General features: G+C 41.1%; 1 protein-coding gene across 2 annotated transcripts in view; it reads left to right on the top strand.

The window, feature by feature from the left end:
• The window catches only part of PTPRB (protein tyrosine phosphatase receptor type B), a 116,117-nt gene that overhangs the window by 26,528 nt on the left and 71,036 nt on the right, over positions 1–18,553 (top strand). Inside the window, exons 1-4 of one of the 2 annotated variants that reach the window (XM_060112264.1) lie at positions 2,921–3,521; positions 3,944–4,217; positions 16,642–16,917; positions 18,041–18,298. In XM_060112264.1, the coding sequence (XP_059968247.1) occupies positions 3,468–3,521; positions 3,944–4,217; positions 16,642–16,917; positions 18,041–18,298 (862 nt within the window). In that variant the 5' untranslated portion in view covers positions 2,921–3,467. Of the gene's footprint in view, positions 1–2,920; positions 3,522–3,943; positions 4,218–16,641; positions 16,918–18,040; positions 18,299–18,553 lie in introns of those variants that run through there. The other variant, XM_060112263.1, reaches the window with a different exon arrangement.

Genomic DNA, 18,553 nt, shown 5'->3' on the forward strand with positions numbered 1-18,553 from the left:
AGGTTATTTAGGACCCACTAATTAATTGGGAGCTTTGCTGTGAGCCTTAAGATTCTCCAAAAAAAAGAACCAGCAGTTATATACCTTTGGGAAAGAAATATCTCTGACTCCCAGTCCTTTCCTTCACAGATTGCTATAATTCTTCATATACATTGGTATCAAAATAGATAAAAGGCACAAGACCCTAAATGTACATGTCTCTCTGATAGATCAATAATTAAATAATTGTATTTGAAGAAATCGCTCCTTCTTTTTCTAATTCCTATTCCCAGGGTTATTTTTAGCAGGTCACTGTTAATAACAGAATTTGGAAGCATCTGAAGAGTGTTATGAGGATATTTTGTTATTGCCTTATTTGATTAGTACTCTTCACATTTTTTTTTCTTTTTTTTTTTTTTTGCGGTACGCGGGCCTCTCACTGTTGTGGCCTCTCCCGTTGCGGAGCACAGGCTCCGGACGTGCAGGCTCAGCGGCCATGGCTCATGGGCCCAGCCACTCTGCGGCATGTGGGATCTTCCCGGACCGGGGCATGAATCCGTGTCCCCTGCATCGGCAGGCGGACTCTCAACCACTGTGCCACCAGGGAAGCCCAGTCCTCTTCACATTTTGCCTTTTTGTTGCAGTTGCCTCTACTATAAGGCAGTATACTGCATTATAGTCAGACAGTGTATTGGATATCAAATACTATTTTAAAATTAACTGTTAAGGTATAATAGGTTGGTAACATGTAATTAAAAAAATATGTGAGAAACCTTGGAGAACTTGAGAAAGACAGGATTTATCGAAGATTTCTGCAAAGGACAGAGGTATTTAGTGAATTTGAGAGGGAATGTTTCAATTCTGAGGCGCAATCTATGAGAAAAATGTAAAAACCTCTTTGGTTTTTGACAAAGAGAAGGATGGGCAGCAGAAGTTAGGTAAGTGGGACCTATGTGATGGATGAATTTGAAAGAGAGCAAACTGTGTGATTTGGATGCAACCTATCACTAGGCAAACTGACACTTGGACAGCACATTAAAGTTTGCATAGGTGCTTTAACATATGTGATCTTATTCTTCATAATAGCTCTGGGTAGTATTTAGAGAAGATATTATTCCAGTTTTACAGACGAGGAAATCACATTGTCTTCTGAACATAGCCAGGAAAGAAAACGGTAATGTTAAAAAGGAATAAAGTTTAAAAAGACCCCTGTAAAGGCTGACGGCAGCCTGTAGGGTTGCAGTCTCTAACGGGGAGAGAAGAGGAGTATCTCTGATGATGCCGAAAGGAATGCCAGGCTGTGAAAAGTCATTGAACTTGGGGGCAAAATACAGAGGGCAAAAGTTCTCTGGTAAGACAAGTGACCTGGGCAGAGAAATAAGAAAGATTCCATTTTCCCAGAAATACACACGTGTTTTAGGTTTGACCTTCCTTGAGTGTCTGGTAACTTGAAAAAGAAATTTGAGATCTCTAGTCTGGCTGCAGATTAAAAGCCCATAGAATCTTTGAAGGAGTAGAAACTTCATCTTTTCATTTAAAAAAATTTTTTTAAACACAAGTTTTCTAAAAGAATTGCAGGGCTTCCCTGGTGGCGCAGTGGTTGCGAGTCCACCTGCCGATGCAGGGGACACGGGTTTGTGCCCTGGTCCGGGAAGATCCCACATGCCGCGGAGCGGCTGGGCCCGTGAGCCAAGGCCGCTGAGCCTGCGCGTCCGGAGCGTGTGCTCCGCAACAGGAGAGGCCACAATAGTGAGAGGCCACCGTACCGCAAAAAAAAAAAAAGAATTGCAATAATTTTCACTTTTTCATTTTTTTCTGCTTTTCCTCCAAGTAGGTACCTTTGATATAGCAATCAATAATATAGCTTTATGTATAATCTATTTGAAAAAGAAAAGAATATGCCATCCTTCCCATTGATGTAGCTCAAGTATTTTGTTTTGAAAAATCTCCTCTCTTCCGGCAGTTGTCAGGGATGGCACCCAAAGAAAAGCAGTCAAACATTATTAAGGTTGTTGCAATGTTTTCCTACTATCACCTATGACTAATTAAACATTTTTGCTCTTTGGTTATCAGGAACTCTTTTAAAATCCATTTTCAGATACATGATCACTCAGGTACGAGGCAGCTGCTAAAAGTTAGCATAAAGTTAGTGCTAAAAACTAAATGAATTTCACTTTCTTGTAATATGTGGGAAGCTGAGCCATCAAGCGTATTTTCCACAAACGAGAGTTCGTATTGCTTTCTTATATTGCTTGGACAGTTATGGATGAAATGACTTTAACTACTGGATGGTCAGTGATGAAACTGCTTTGCTTGTGGGCTGGACGATTGGTGGTGATTATACTTGTTCTTGGTTAGCACCATGTGCACAAGATTTAGGGAGGGCACAGACCTCTACACAAGAGAAAGGGGAAAGTGAATGGCAGGAAAAAATGAAGGTCAAGTTGACAATGGACACCATCCTTTCGGGGTCTTTTTCTCTTGATGGTGTCAGGGGGATACGCGTTGGGACCAATGAATGCTTTGAGGTGAGAAGGGCAAAAGCACTCTAATAAAAGACTTCAGGAAAGAGTGAGGTGACCTAGGGAAATCTGCTGTGGTCAAGTTTAATCCTGGGAAAAGAGGCCCTGGAGAAAGCAGATGAGGAAGATAGGAAGGGGCTTCCCTCGCGTCGCAGTGGTTGAGAGTCCGCCTGCCGATGTAGGGGACACGGGTTCGTGCCCCGATCCGGGAAGATCCCACATGCCGCGGAGTGGCTGGGCCCGTGAGCCATGGCCAATGAGCCTGCGCGTCCGGAGCCTGTGCTCCGCAACGGGAGAGGCCACAACAGTGAGAGGCCCGCGTACCACAAAAAAAAAAAAAAAGATAGGAAGGAAGATAGGAGCGGCAGACGCAGGGTGTGGAGGGAGGGAGGGAGGGGGCGCGGTGCGGAGATGGAAAGTGAGAGCGCGCAAGTCTTATTGCTGCTGAGACGGTGGTGTTGAGGACCACGGACTGGGAAAAAGTGAAAGTCGGTCGGGGAGGCGGAGAAGGAGGCAGAGCTCCGCAGACCCGGCCGGGACCCCTGGAGGGAAAGGCGGGGGCATCTTGGCCCGCCTCGGGCCCCCTTGGCAGCCTCAGGCGTTGGCTCCTCGGGGCTCCCTCCCTCGTCGGCGCATTGTTCCTTTGCCGGGAGACGAGGAAATTGCCTTTTGATTGCGGAAGTCCGCGGCCGGGGCTCGGGGCGAGGCAGCGCGGGTCAGAATGGCAGCGTGGGAAGGGCGGCGCGCTGCCGGCCCCCGCCGCCTCTCGCGTCCGCAGCCGGCCCGGGGCGGCAGCAGCATCAGCGGCGGCGGCGGCGGCCCCCGCGCGAGGTCAGCCCGGAGGCTAGCGCTCTGCGCCCGCGGGGCGCGCTGAGCGCGCGCAACAAGTGCTCCCCGCTCCGCCGGCCGTCGGGGCCGCCCCGCGTCCCAGCCCAGCGGTCGAGTCAGGGGGAACCGCTGAGCGCCATGCGGAGCCATGGAGCCGGGCTGGCCCTGTGGACCGCGCTGAGCCTGCTGCAGGTGAGGGGCCCGAGAAAAGGTCCCCGCGGGCGGACGCGGCCCTCCCCGCCGAGGACAAAATGCCCACTCCGCTCTCTGGTCTGCTGGGTTGTGTTTTGGAGAGGGAGGTGGCAGAATTTCTTCCTCTCCCTGGGGAAGAATGAGCCATCATCTTCTGAGCCCCCAGCCAGACTGACAGCTCGTGCCACTGTCAAAGGCAACAAGCCACCTTCTCTTTCCAGCTGCTCCGGAGAAAAAGCAGCTAGGGAGAAGGTGGCCACCCCCCTGGGCTAAGAGCCTCTTCTCTGGCTGGGGGGCGAAAGGATGGATGGGCTCAGGCTGGGGGCCAGGGGTGAGTGGAGCAGCTTGGGCAGCTTGCTACGGACTCGTCCCTGGGCTGGTCTAGACAGCGGGCTTCAGCTGTTGTTCTGGTTCCTTTGCAGACTGGACTGGGGGAGCCAGTGAGATGCAACTTCACCCTGACGGAGTCCAGGGTCTCCAGCCGCTCCGTGTCTCTACAGTGGAGAACTTTGGCGTCACCCTGTAACTTTAGCCTCATCTGCAGCAGTGACACGTCGAGGGTCGCGTGCTGCCACCCAGTGCGGACAGACAACACCACCTATGGATGTAACCCCAAGGATTTACAAGCGGGAACCATCTATAATTTCAGTATTATGTCTCTGGATGGAGAAGAGAAAACTGTGGTCTTGCAAACAGGTAAAAAGTGACAGGTGCGGTTGGACGGCCAGGCCACTTCCGGCTGAGCCCTGCCTTTTCAAGCTGATGTTTCACTTGAGTTCCAGGCATACAAAATAATAATAATAATAAAGGTAAAAACACCTGTGAAGATAACTATTGACAAAGATTTCTAGTCTCCTCAGATCTGGCCAGAAGCAGCTTGGTTGACTTTCAGAGACTTCCTTAGAGCTGAAAACAGCGGACTAGCCACTTAAACGGGGAGAGCAGCAAAGAGAAACTGTGGGCTGTGGAGGGAATTTGTTAAAGTGATGTGGTTTGAGCTTCCATTGCATTAAATTGTCAAGCCCTGGAATAATTTTAAGTAAATGTTTTTAGAATAAATAATGGAAGTGCAATGATTAGGGATATGACTTTCCTCAACTTAGTTTTATTTTTGGAACCAGGACATAAAATCATCAGGAATAGAGTCACTCTTAGGGGGAAATTAGAAAAGTCCCTTGAGATGAGGGTATGAAAATTATTTTTTATCACTTGTGTAACTAAAACCACGCCAATATCACAGATCATCCTTTGGTTACTCTGCACCTTAAGTCAATCATTTTCTGTTCACTTTTGATAAACCCTTCCATGCATATGTGGTAAGGGTTTGTCTTTCCTGCCTCAGTTTTCTTATCTGTAAAATGAGAGTGTTAGACTTGGTCATTCAGGTCCAGGTTCCAGCCAAGTGCCTACTTAGGTAGGGGCTGTGATGCATGTTACCTCTTTAATCCCCAGAGCCACCTTCAGATGTGCTTGGAATTCTCTAATGACTTCGACGTTTTATGACTTCATTAGTCTTCCTTTTAACGTTAACTTTATTTGTTGCAATAGAGAAGCCTTACTTTCATGGAGAAAGTCAAATTTAACTGAAAAATTCCAGAAGTTAAATTTAGAAATGTGTCGTTCTCGCTATTCTTTCACATTCAACCTGAACAAAGATCACTTCTTTAGCTATACTTCTTTGAAGAGGTGAGAGAACAGTCCGTTATCAGGGCAGTTACCAGTAAGGTCAGGAAATGTGACTAGGTCCTGGTAATAAGTCAATGAATTGTTCTCTTACTAATTAAGAATGCCCAATTACATCACTTGACTTACTTCAGAGGAAAGTTAGATAATTTCTGAGATTTGCAGGAACTTGAATTGAAAAGAGACACCACTTGTTAAGAATGTGGTTGTGTTTTTACAGGGAATCAAAGAGAGACCGAAATCAACCACATAATTAGAACATTTTTCAGGAGTTTAAGTGGCTGAGTTTTTAGTTATAAAGTTCTTGGTTTCTTAGTATATGAAGATGTGAACACTCAGATTGCTAATACTGTGAAATTTATGACGTAGAACTTCCAGATGTGTTCTTTACATTTGATAAGGTGTCTGTATTGAATGGGGCGGAATGATGTTTAAACACAGGTGAGCCATCAGAAGATTATGGGAGAAGAGATGAAGACATTAAGCCAGAATATACTGATTTAACCCAGAGGTTTTACTTTTTTGGAAAAAACATTGATGAAAAAGAACTCACTGTGGGTGTTACTAGTTAGAATATGTTTTGAGTTTAATTATGCATGTAGGTGTTTCAAGTCCAGAGACATTTGTGAAATGTAAGAAATGTTTGCATTTTATTGACTATGTTTAATTAAAAAAAGACTTAGTCAGCATACCCAATTTTTAGTGTTCAGTGTCTTATCATTTTTCTTAAGGAGTTACTTTTTACAGTACCACAAATATACTTTTCACCACAAAATTTGTGAGCTCCATGCCAAATGTGAAGAATGAAATTTGACCAAAAGTGATGTTTGTATAATAATAATTTTTTCATACTTATTTGTGTGATGGTATACCCCTACTTGGGTTTCTCTATATTTTTAAAATAATTTTATTTAAATAAACTTTTTAAGTTAAGATTTTTTTTAATGTTTCAGGGAGAATATTTTTGTTTATTTATTTTTATTTATTTATTTTTTATCAGCTTTTTTTTTCTGCTTTCTATATTTTAAGGACATGTGTGTTTTCTTTTAAGTTAAGAGAAAGTACTAGTATTCCTCTATATTAACTGCTAAGCTACAAAGATGAATGTCACAAATCATATTTTACTGTTATTAAAGCAGGATCAACTAGTAGCATAATATTAAGTCTGAGATATAACTTCAAACAAAAAAAGTCATTCAAATATGTTGTGCTTTTCTTATTCCATTATGCCTATCTTACCAGTACAGAGTAAAATAGAGTGAGAGCAAGGCATGATTTGGCTGGAGGTAAAACAGTTGCTTAGATTATCTCTGTAATCATTCTGTATCATTCCAAGTGTGATTTGTCTGGTTGTTTTTCCTGGTAAATTATCTAAAATAACATAATGTAGACATGACCTTAAAGATCAAAAATTTCAACTAGGGCTTCCCTGGTGGCGCAGTGGTTGAGAGTCCGCCTGCCAATGCAGGGGACAAGGGTTCATGCCCCAGTCCGGGAAGATCCCACATGCCACAGAGCGGCTGGGCCCGTGAGCCATGGCCGCTGAGCCTGCGCGTCCGGAGCCTGTGCTCCGCAATGGGAGAGGCCATAACAGTGAGAGGCCCGCGTACCGCGAAAAAAAAAAATTTCAGTTCAGCAAACATTTATCAAGCATGGATACTGCTGCAGGGAGTTACACCAGGCAGTGATTGATGAGCTTATAAAGATGACAAAAAAAGCATGGTCTCTGCCCTTGTTGTCTTGTACAGAGGTGAAAGAAGGTCAGGATGAAAGTGGTGACAGAGCTTTACCACTTCTTTCTTGGGTGAAGACCTTGCGCTGCCTCTCTCAGGTGTGTTTGGTCATAAATGGTCAATGCAACAACTGTAATAAATTGAAAGCCAAATTATTTAGTTGTGAATTCATCAGAAATAGATTATGAAGGTAACAGATATTGAAGAACTCAACACTTTTGTTAACACTGTGTCCTCAGAATCTAGAGCAGAGGCTGCAAAGTGGCCCCTGGGGGTGTCTAGGTGTCTAAATAATAGACATGCTTTGTTTGGCTCATGTAATGTTTGTGAAATTTTCAGATTATTTCACCAGCATTGAGCAGAAAATTCACATAAATACCAGATGTATGGATTCTCTTAAAATACTGGAAGATCTGGCAAAACTCGGCCAGTCTGCCTAGAACTCTCTAGAGCTGAGTTGTGGTTTCTCTCTTTTCAGATACCAATTCACTGGAATCCCCCTGGACCACTTCAGTTATTTCCTTACCTGAATGTATCCTAAGGACATTTGAGTTTGTTTAAGTGAAACTGTAGAGTTTTCATTTAGAAATTTGGGGGGATTTTTATCTTCCCACCAATAAGAAGTAGTTTTTCAGTACCTAAAATGGCATCTAACCCATGGTAGGTGTTCAATAAATATTAACTGGTTGGGTAGATGGATGGATGAATGGGGAGATGAATGGGTGGATCTATGGATGAATAGGTAGATGATAACAGACAAATATTAACAAATGAAATGACTATTTTAGTGGGAGAATGTACATAAAAATATGATCTATTCTCCTTGTGTTATGGGTAAGTTATGGAGCCCAGGGAAGGAGTCTAGTCGTAGAGAACTTTACCTACAGGAAGAATATCTTAGTGGCATATGACTTCTTGTTAGTCAGTTTCAGGTACTTATTAATCAGCCTAGAGCAAAAGGCAAAAAAAATTTTAGCTCTTTATACATGGCTCATTCCTCTGTCTTTAATTTTAAAAATTTTTAAGAGTTTTAATTACCAAATCACCATATCAGCTATTATTTCCACCTCAAAATGTTGCTTCTTGTATTAGTTTACCAGGGCTTCTGTAACAGGACACCACAAATAGGGTGGCTTAAACAGCAAATTTATTTTCTCACAATTCTGGAGGCTAGAAGTCCCAGATCAAGTTATCAGCAGGTTTCTTCTGAGGCTTCTCTGATTGGCTTGCAGATGCCTACTTCACTATGTCCTCACATGGTCGTCCATCTGTGCTGTCTGTGTCTAATCTTAGGACACCAGTCATATTGGATTGGGGCCTACCCTAAAGATCCCATTTTAACTCAGTTACCTCTTTAGAGGTCTTATCTCCAAATACAGTCACAATTTGAAGTATTGGTGGTTAAGCCTTCAACATATGAATTTTAGAGGGATGCAGTTCAGTCCATAACACTTACATGGCTTTAAACACAGGCCATTATTTCTCAATAATGTCTGTTAAGCTACTGGCATTAAACTCTCTTGCAGAGTTTGTTATAAAAGCATGTTCTTGGCTTCTACCTCATATATAATGAATTTAGAAAGAGTGGAGCCTAGGGTATCTGATTTTAAACAAATATCAAAATGAATCAATGCACACTGAAGTTTAAGAGCTATTGACATAGTTTTTCTATTATTCATTGGCATTAAGATTTTGGTACCATTCCTTTTTATGCCTGGTTAAATCTGTAATGCCTAGGAATATTTGTTGTCTTTCCCAGGAAGAAAATAATACTCTAATATTTGTCTTGTGCTTTTATAGTATGTAAAATACTTTCACCTACCTTGTTTAGTAGGTAAGAGTATAAAATATATATTATACTGACCATATATTGTTTAATTATAGCCACATGGCAATCCTGTGGAGGGAGTATCATGAAGGCACAGGTGGTTAAGAGTTGAGTTCTGAAAGCAGCCGCCTCCATCACTTACTAACCAAGTTGCCTTGAATAAGTTACTCACCTCTTTTAATCTATAAAATAGGGACAATAATAAAGAGAATGCTCACTTCCTAGGGTCATTTTGAGGTTTTAATTGATTCATACATAAATTCTAGAACAGTTTTTGTCACATACTAAGTGTGTAGTAAGTTTCCTATTATTACTTTCAGATTGGAGATGAGATTGATATTCATAAGAATTAACTAATCACAAATCCATAGAGCTAATATATGGTAGACCTAGACCTTGAACCCAGATTTACTGGCCCCAACTCCAATTCTTTCCACTACTCTGTAGAATGGACATAGTTTTTAAGTTGGTTTTTGTTCTTTCAGATTACATATGATAGTTTGTTGTTACTTTTCAATTCAACTTTTTTTTTTTTTTTTTTGGCGGTACGTGGGTGTCTCACTGTTGTGGCCTCTCCCGTTGTGGAGCACAGGCTCCAGACGCGCAGGCTCAGCAGCCATGGCTCACGGACCCAGCCACTCTGCGGCATGTGGGATCTTCCCGGACCGGGACACGAACCCTTGTCCCCTGCATCGGCAAGCAGACTCTCAACCACTGCACCACCAGGGAAGCCCTCAATTCAACTTTTAAAGAGAAAAATATATATTATAAAATACTTTAAATCTATAGCTACTTAGCCTACACAAGGGTAGAATAATGTTTAAATGTGTGTTAGTGTGATGAAATAATATTGATTTTGATTGTGTTGAACTTCTGGTGATGGACTTCAGTATTTAGGAATCAGCCACTTGCAGTATAGTTATTTCAGGAATTCTAAGATCAAGCTGAGCTCTGTATTGGGAATCAACCAACCTAGTTCTCTGCACTTGACTTTTTGTGTGTTTGGAAGCTTCTTCCATTTGTCTGACTACTGGTAGGTGGGCCTGGCATTCTACAGATTAGCAAGAAATAAAATCTAATTTGTCCAGACAGAATGGAAGAAAGTTTGTTTCACCTTCCATTCCCAGACACCAATTCCCTGGAATCCCCCTGGGGGATAAAGAATAATACTGACAACTTTCTGACCTTGTAGGAGAGGTCAAACCCATTCTAAATGTATGAATGTGTATAGACAAAGATGAATCTATGCAACTAAAATTAACATGGTAGGTATACATACAGATTTCCAGGGATTTGGGGTTTTGATTTTGTTTTTCTTCTCTAGATGGAAAAGTTCAAATACATAAAAAGTAAACAGAATAGTATAAGGAATGAGCATGTACTCATCACCTACCTCCAACAGTTACCAACTGACAGACAATCATGTTTCATCTATATCCTCACTCACTCCCCCACCGCATATCATTTTGACGCAGTCCAAGTCATCATTTAATTTCATTTATAAATATTTCAGTATGCCTTTCTGAATGATAAGCATTATTTTTAACATAACGACAATATCAGTATCATACCTAATATTGACAGTAATTCCTTAGTATCTAGATGTCCAGGTTCGGCAGCACACATCAAGCGACAGCTCATGAATTTCTACATGAGAGCAGCTTCTGGGCAACAGTCTGGAAGAGGAGGCCAAAGGATTTCCCTTTGTACTGCATTTATGTAGCATTTAAATAATATTGAGAAAACCTCAATTGGTTCTTGTTTGTTTGTTTGTTTGGCTGCGCTATGTGACTTGCAGGATCTTAGTTCCTGGACCAGGGATCGAACCCGGGGCCCCATAAGTGAGAACGTCAAGTCCTAACTACTGGACCACCAGGGAATTCCCAAGAAAACCTCTATTGTTAATATCAAAGAGAGGAGTAGGGCTGCTGAAAGATGACGGCATGAGGGTGTTAAAGTCTTTGTCAGCTGTCATTGTCCCCTCCATGCTGACATGGTTCTCTAATACTCGACAGAAGTGAGCTTTTCAGTGCTTTTGCTTAAACTGCTCTCTCATTCTGCAGTGGCCTCTCTTCTCTCTGATTTCTGCGTCCTACTTGACCTTCCAACTTGCTCAAGTTCATTTCAAGCCCACCTCTGAGACCTTCCCCTTGGATATCATTCCCCTTTTGCATATTCAGCATTGGTGCTGACCTGTGTTACCCTTAACAGCAAGAACAGCTGCAATACTCACACCAACTGCCATTTACTGAGGCCCCACCATGTGCCAGGGCTGCACTTAACACTTTGGCTCCATTACCTCTTAACACTTACAACTCTGTAAAGTAAGTATTGTTAGTCCCATTTTACAGATGAGGAAACTTAGCCTCGGGGAGGTTAAGCAATTTGCCTAAAGTCACTGTTTGAAGTGATAGTGTTGGGATTTGAACCAGGTTTAGTCTGGCGTCAAAGTCAGCCTCCCTGATAAGTTACCTTTGTGTTTACCTTTTTCACATATGTCTTAAATGCCCGAGTAAACTGTAGACTCTCAGAAGCCAAGTATGATGACCCGTAAAATAACACGGCATTCCTCACTCGTGTTAATCATGATGCAAATGATTGTCAAAGCTGCTTTAATTGCGATGCTGTTAAAACTTTGAAAGTTCCTCGCTACCTGAACTTTATATTTAGTGTATAAAGTTGATAAATGAAATGCATGTTAATCCAATATATTAGCATAATATAGTATATCATGTTTTAATAAGTCAGAAAGCTGACTATAGTCAAACAGCAGCAATTACAAAAGTAAAAGAAAATTACATCTCTATAAACCTATTTAATTAACTGCAGATTGTGGGCAATTGCTTTCTCATTTTCTCCTTCTGCCCATTTTAAAAAAGCTGCACCAAGGAATGGTTTGTGGCTTTTCCCCCACCCTTAACCTGGTTTCCATGAGAAAATTCGCAATTAGTTTATAGGAATAGTTGATGTTCACTCCATTTTATATAGAGTGCTACATAAATGCAGCTTCCAGTCTCCTAACCACCCTGCTTTTAACTAGAATTGTATCCTAATTCCTGTAAAGGTACAGAAATTGAATCTGTAATCCATAAAAAACGGATCTCTTGTCCTGGAGTTAGTGCTGAAAGATAAGGTGTGTTTTGGAGAGGTGGGTGGAGGATAATATCCTGGTTGAGGAGACCTTGAGTTCCTATGGAGAAACTTAGACTTCATCTCATGAAAAGTTCTTGGTGCTCCCCAGGGGATGAGGATGGCAGATGGGAGAGATATACAAAGCGGTTATTTGGCAATAGTGGAAAAAAGACAGAAACTAAGGCAGACACCTAGAAAACTCAGAGTAATCCAGACACAAGGTGATGGAACACCAGGTTAAGGCAGTAAGATTAGGGGGAAAAAAGAAACGAAGAAGAAAAACATTATTTTTTAAAAATCAGTGGAACTTTCCTGGCGGCCGGATTAGATTTAGCTATTATTAGTGTTGTTATTCATTTATCTATGCTACACTATCCAAACCATCAAATGAAAGTTCTGTAAATTTATCTGTTATTTTTCATAGAGATCTGGTTTGATTTTTTTGTTGTTATACTGACTGTGCAACTCATGACATCATTTTCCACCCTGCGACAACTAAGGTGTGATAGAAAAGAACTCACGACTTGGAGCCAAGTGTTAGAAGCTCAGCTGAATTACTTGTTACCTATGTGATGTAAATGAATCACTTAATGCCCCTGACCCTCTATTACAACTAAGAAAGCACATTGTAAACGATCAGATCCTACACAGATATATTGTGTGCTATCATGACTTCAAAAAAAGCTTTTGGCACTAACTTATGGATTGCCTGCTCTCTTGTTATAAGGCTAAATTAATTTATTTCCAAAATAAATACTATCATTTTGAATTCTAAACACTGCAAATTCCTATAGCAGTAGATAATAATGTTTTAATGACCATACAAAAGAATTTTTAAAGCAAATATCACTTCCATTTTATATATATGGGTGTCTCCCTCTTCTTAAGTCAGATTTTTTTAAAAGGGAAAAAAGGAAGAATCCATTTTGTTTCAGGAATTTAGCTAAACTTTATCAGAAAAAGTGGGTTGACAGCAAACCTACTTATGAAATTCTGGGGCTTCCTGATACTGGTAGATTCTTTGAAATACAGCAGATGAATACTATAGAATTTTGCATTTGGCATTCAATATTCCAGATCTTTCTGGAAATAAATACAAAGATGTCTTAAATTGATGGCTAATGATAAATTTTCATATATTGATTGAGATTAAATTGTTGATTTATGGTTTTCAACAGTTCTCAAAGCTTATAATACTTCACTGGTTACTGTATGTATGAGAGCAGTGGGTGGAAAAACCAGAAAGGCTATAAATGCACACGTGTGCATTGATATCTCCAGCCATCAGCATAAATTATGTAAGTCAAGTAGGGTTTTCCAATTACATATGACCTGTCACATTATCAGAAGATTACAGACCTATAACTAAATTTTCAAATAGCATTAAAACTCTCTCTTTCATATATCTATCTAGATATCTAGATAGGTAGATGATAGGTAGGTAGATAGATAAATAGATAGATAGATAGATGCTAGATGAAAATAGCACCCTGATGGAAGTATCTAATTTGTTTCTAATAAAATATTGAAAACTTTTTTTTAATACAGCAGAGTTTTCCTTGGGCTTAGTTAGATTGAAACAAAGTCTGAAAACTACTGAACTCCTGCCGCATGCATAGCAATAGTGGACCACTGCCAGCAAAGGGCTTTATCACAGCATAAATGGGGTTTTAAGTGTTTGTTTCCAGTGCAGGTTCTTGCAGCCCAGGCACTTCCCAATCTCATTGTTCCTTTGTTCTAGCGGATGTACAAAGGATTGACTGTTTTGTTTTCTGGCTCAGAGAGATTAGATAAAGTCTGCATTTCTGAACTTCACCCTCTAGGCACGCAACCTTAAAATTCATTTTCTATAGCTCATATTTTGCAGATTATATATGTTTAGATTATACCGATCATAAGATCATTTTCTTTAACTTTTATCTGGCTGGGTTGTGCATGTAAGTGATAGTATTGATCCCTTTTGAACAATCACTGGAAAGCAGCTGTCCCTCTCATCCTTGTCCTTAAAATGCCTCTTCAGCAAAAATGTGTCACCTCAGTTGGCTATGACAAGGCTGCTCTTGAGTTTCTCTGGCTATTAGAATCGCATGGTAACAAGAAAACTTTCTGTGAGGGGAAATTATGTCCTTTCCTTTTATGATGACGTCCTTAATTATAGAGTGTTATGTAGGATAGAAAATTTAAATAATATTGCCACACACACACACACACACACACACACAAAACCCATACTGTTTTTCCTCAAGAACCCATAAATGAAAATCATCTTGGGAATTTTTTTTAATTTTATCTTAAGGGTTAGAATGTTAGTTCATGGGAATAAACTGATAAGATTTTTCCAAGTGTTTTTTTTTTTTTTGAAGAAGGCAGTTAAAGCTATTAACAGTTTAGTTTCCAAAAAAAATCGTATTCCACTTTTGCCTCCATTTGGTCAGTGATTCAGAGGAAGTTTCTTTTTGTGATCATGTAGACAGAATAAGTTTATATTATGGGTGCCCACTGTGTACCATGTAAAGTCTCTTCTATATCTTGTTACTCCTCCAAACATCCAAGAATATAAGTACTATTATTATACTCCCCAGACAGAGGGGGAAATGGAGGCTTAGAAGGTTAAGTAACTTCCCCAAGTTGCTGATACATGAAGGAGCTGCGATTTGAATTGAGTTCTGACTCCAAAGCCCATGCTCTCTGCCACTTCACCTCCCTGCATCTATGACAAGATCATCCCAATTATAGGAGGAATACTAATACTAATACTAATAATAGCTAACTATTATTGAACACTCACTATGTGCCAGATGCTGTTCTGAGTGCTCTCGATAAAATACTCAACTTAATCTTCATAACAATTCTACTGAAAATATAGCCTTGTTATCAGCATTGCATAGAGGAGATCACTGAGGCACGAGGAGGTTAAGGAATCGCTACCCAGCTACAAAGTGGGAGACCCGGATTCAAGCCCAGGCCGCCAGTCTCGAGAGCCTACACTCTTCAGGTGAACCTGTGCTGCTAGGATATAAACCACACAACCTTATCTTCTAATCTCACCTGTGCTTTGAGCTCTCAAAGTTTCTGTCTTGGCTTGGCCTTGTTTAGCCTATGTATGGGGTCTATAGGTGACCCGTAGTCTACTGAGCTGTCTGGCTATAAATGCCTTCTGAATATAGAATAAGATTACCTTGTTCCTATTTGTATTAATGTTAGTCACAAGAGAAGACTTTCTTAAAACATATACTGTTCTAAGTAGATGCTAGAATTCCTCAATTTCTTTCATGAGTAAGATATAATTTACCAGGAGGTAAAGAACTGAGATCTCTATAGCCATGTCACTAAAACATCTGACCTGACTCTTGAAATTTTGTCTCCAGTATCTTGATCTCACTTTCTAGACCAAGAACCACATAGGATTTCTGAAAATTACCTATATGTAAATGTCAACGTTTCTACTCCCAACATTCAGGGTAGAGAGAGCCTTATTTCTCGGATGGTCCCACTGCATCATCTGCTCACTAAATGTTATTGATTTAGTTCCTAACCTGGAGACGTGCTATTCATCCTATTTCAAGCTCTACAGTGAAGATTCAATACATGGGAAACAGGACTCCTCAAATTAACCCATGGCTTTGAGAATTGAAACTAAGTAAACAGCCAGGGACAGGACTAACCCACCTGCTCTGGGAGCTCTGGCAGCTCCAAACTGTCCCAGAACTCAAGTTTAGAAAATCTGGAGACATAGGGAATCCCAGTTGTTGGGAGAATTCATTTTGGTGAGCACACCTAGCCTAGGCTCATAATCAGGTCTGTATCTTTCATGGTTTTCCAATATCTAAAAACAGCCCAAAGTTTTGTATACATAACCCCCCCAAACCCCACAACCTAAAAAGGGGAAAGTTTAGTACAAATACAAATTTTAGGGCTTCCCTGGTGGCGCAGTGGTTGAGAGTCCGCCTGCCGATGCAGGGGACACGGGTTCGTGCCCCGGTCCGGGAAGATCCCACATGCCACTTAGCGGCTGGGCCCGTGAGCCATGGCCGCTGAGCCTGCGCATCCGGAGCACAACGGGAGAGGCCACAACAGAGAGGCCCGCATACCGCAAAAAAAAAAAAAAAAAAAAAAAAAATACAAATTTTAAAATTATTTCTTAATATCTGTATTTTCTGTTGAGATTTTCAGTATTTATCCAGGCAGAGCCTGGATGTTTGTCAACGTTTGAAAAGTGCAAAACTTGAAAGCCAAAGAAAATATAACCTTGCTTGGATTTCCAAGCTCAGAGCTGTCGTAACAAAAAAAAAGTTTTATTAGAAAAAAAAGAGCTTATATGACTAGTAGCCAAGGTGGATTTCTTTTTTAAGTAAAATAGTAAGTTTAGGAGTGTCATAAAATGCCCATTTGTATCATGAGCTGCAGATTCTTTTTTTTTTTTTTTTTTTTTTTTATTGCGGTACACGGGCCTCTCACTGTTGTGGCCTCTCCCGTTGCGGAGCACAGGCTCCAGACACGCAGGCTCAGCGGCCATGGCTCACGGGCCCAGCCGCTCCGCGGCATGTAGGATCCTCCCGGATCGGGGCACGAACCCGTGTCCCTTGCATTGGCAGGCGGACTCTCAACCACTGCGCCACCAGGGAAGCCCTGAGCTGCATATTTTTAAAGTTTTGAAGGAAAATGCATCTGGATTACAGCAAGGTAAGCATGTATCTGCAAAATTCTTCAAGCCACCTTCTCTTTTTTGTTTTTTGCTCTGCAGATCCTTTACCTCCTGCTAGGTTTGAAGTCAATAAGGAGAAAAGTACTTCCACAAGTTTGCATGTCTGGTGGACTCCTTCTTCCGGGAAAGTCACCTGGTATGAGGTGCAGTTACTTGATGATAACCAAAAGACACAGGGGGCCCAAATTCAAGAAAGAACTTCACAGGATGAATATACATTTTTTAACCTCACTGCTGGTAGTAAATACAAAATTGCCATCACAGCTGTTTCTGGGGATAAACGTTCCTCTACAATTTATGCCAATGGATCAACAGGTAAGACCTGTTTATGGATAGTTGCATATTTAATAGTCAATGATTCTTTTGAAATTATATTACATTCAAGAAATGGGAGTAAGAATGCCCCAAGATCAATAATAAATAGATAGGTGGATAGATAGGTAGGTAGATAGATAGATAGATAGACAGAGAGACAAATAAATACTGTTTGATACAGAGGAAAGTCTGGACTGGAAACAAGGAGGTGGGGTTGTGCTGTTAGCTTGCTGGGTGATTTTGAACAAGTCATGGAACTTCTCTGGGACTGGAATTTTCTCCAAAATGAGGAAGATGTTTCCTAATGGCCCTTCTAACTCAAATGTTAGGCAACAGGATTTTCTGCCTCATTTTCTGAGTTTGTGCAATGAAAATTATTTTTTAAATGTTTTCCCTCCCCTGTATATTCTTCTCTTAACATCAAGTCATGGTGTTTCCTGAATATTCCTATGTTTGGAACAAGTCTTTTCTTGCACCCATGCATCCCGATATCAATGACACATTACCATTTCCTTCCATAACTTACTTTCTTATCATTCACTCTCCCCTCATTTTCTCTCCTGCTCTGTTGCTCTCTTTCCATTTTTCAACTTCTACAGTTCTTTCCTTTCTCTTTTCCCTTTACTGCTATGCCACATCATAATTCATTGACAAAATCTACCTTGATGGGCTTCCCTGGCGCAGTGGTTGGGAGTCCGCCTACCGATGCAGGGGACATGGGTTCGTGCCCTGGTCCGGGAAGATCCCACATGCTGCGGAGCGGCTGGGCCCGTGAGCCATGGCCGCTGAGCTTGCACGTCCGGAGCCTGTGCTCCGCAGCGGGAGAGGCCACAACGGTGAGAGGCCCGCGTACCGCAAGAAGGAAAAAAAAAAAAAAAATCTACCTTGATACCTGTTAAATGGGGGAGACAGATAAACTATGATGTAGCTTTAGGCTGTGGACTTTGAAAAGAGCATTAATCCAGGTTCCAATAAAATTTCAAGAGTGCTATTTTCATTAGCTATTACACAAGTTAGATGTACAGAGAAGCATAAATGGATGTGTGGTTTCAAATGAAATGTGTCTATACCTTCTATAAGGAAATTATGAATGACACTTGGGAAATGCATTGTATCCCACTAGTGCCATCGCCAGTGGAAGATATTGGTATTTCAGCGAAAACGAATTCTCTCCTGATTTCCTGGTCACATGGCTCTGGGAACGTGGAAAGATACCAGCTGATACTAATGGATAAAGGAATTCTAGTTCATAGTTATGCTGTGGACAAATCTACTACTTCCTATGCTTTTCATGGACTGATACCTGGTCACCTCTATAATGTCACCATTGTTACCGAGGCTGCAGGGCTGCAAAACTACAGATGGAAACCAGCCAGGACAAGTAAGTTTCCCTAGCTATTCTGAACAAGAATAAAACCCAAATCAAGGAAATGTTTAATAAACAAGGTTTATTAAATTATTTGGATAATGGTAGTATAGGACAAATTGAAATGCATATGTTGTAGAAGACCTTAATATGTATCCGCTTTTCTACTGAGAGAAAAAGGGATTCCCTTTCGTTCTAAAGTTTAGGCTCGTCCTTGACAACCTTGTGAAATAGCAGAGTTAATCACTGATATAGTCTTAGCTTCTCTTT

The sequence above is a fragment of the Mesoplodon densirostris genome, chromosome 11 (assembly GCF_025265405.1).
Source record: "Mesoplodon densirostris isolate mMesDen1 chromosome 11, mMesDen1 primary haplotype, whole genome shotgun sequence".
Classification (NCBI taxonomy): domain Eukaryota; kingdom Metazoa; phylum Chordata; class Mammalia; order Artiodactyla; family Ziphiidae; genus Mesoplodon; species Mesoplodon densirostris.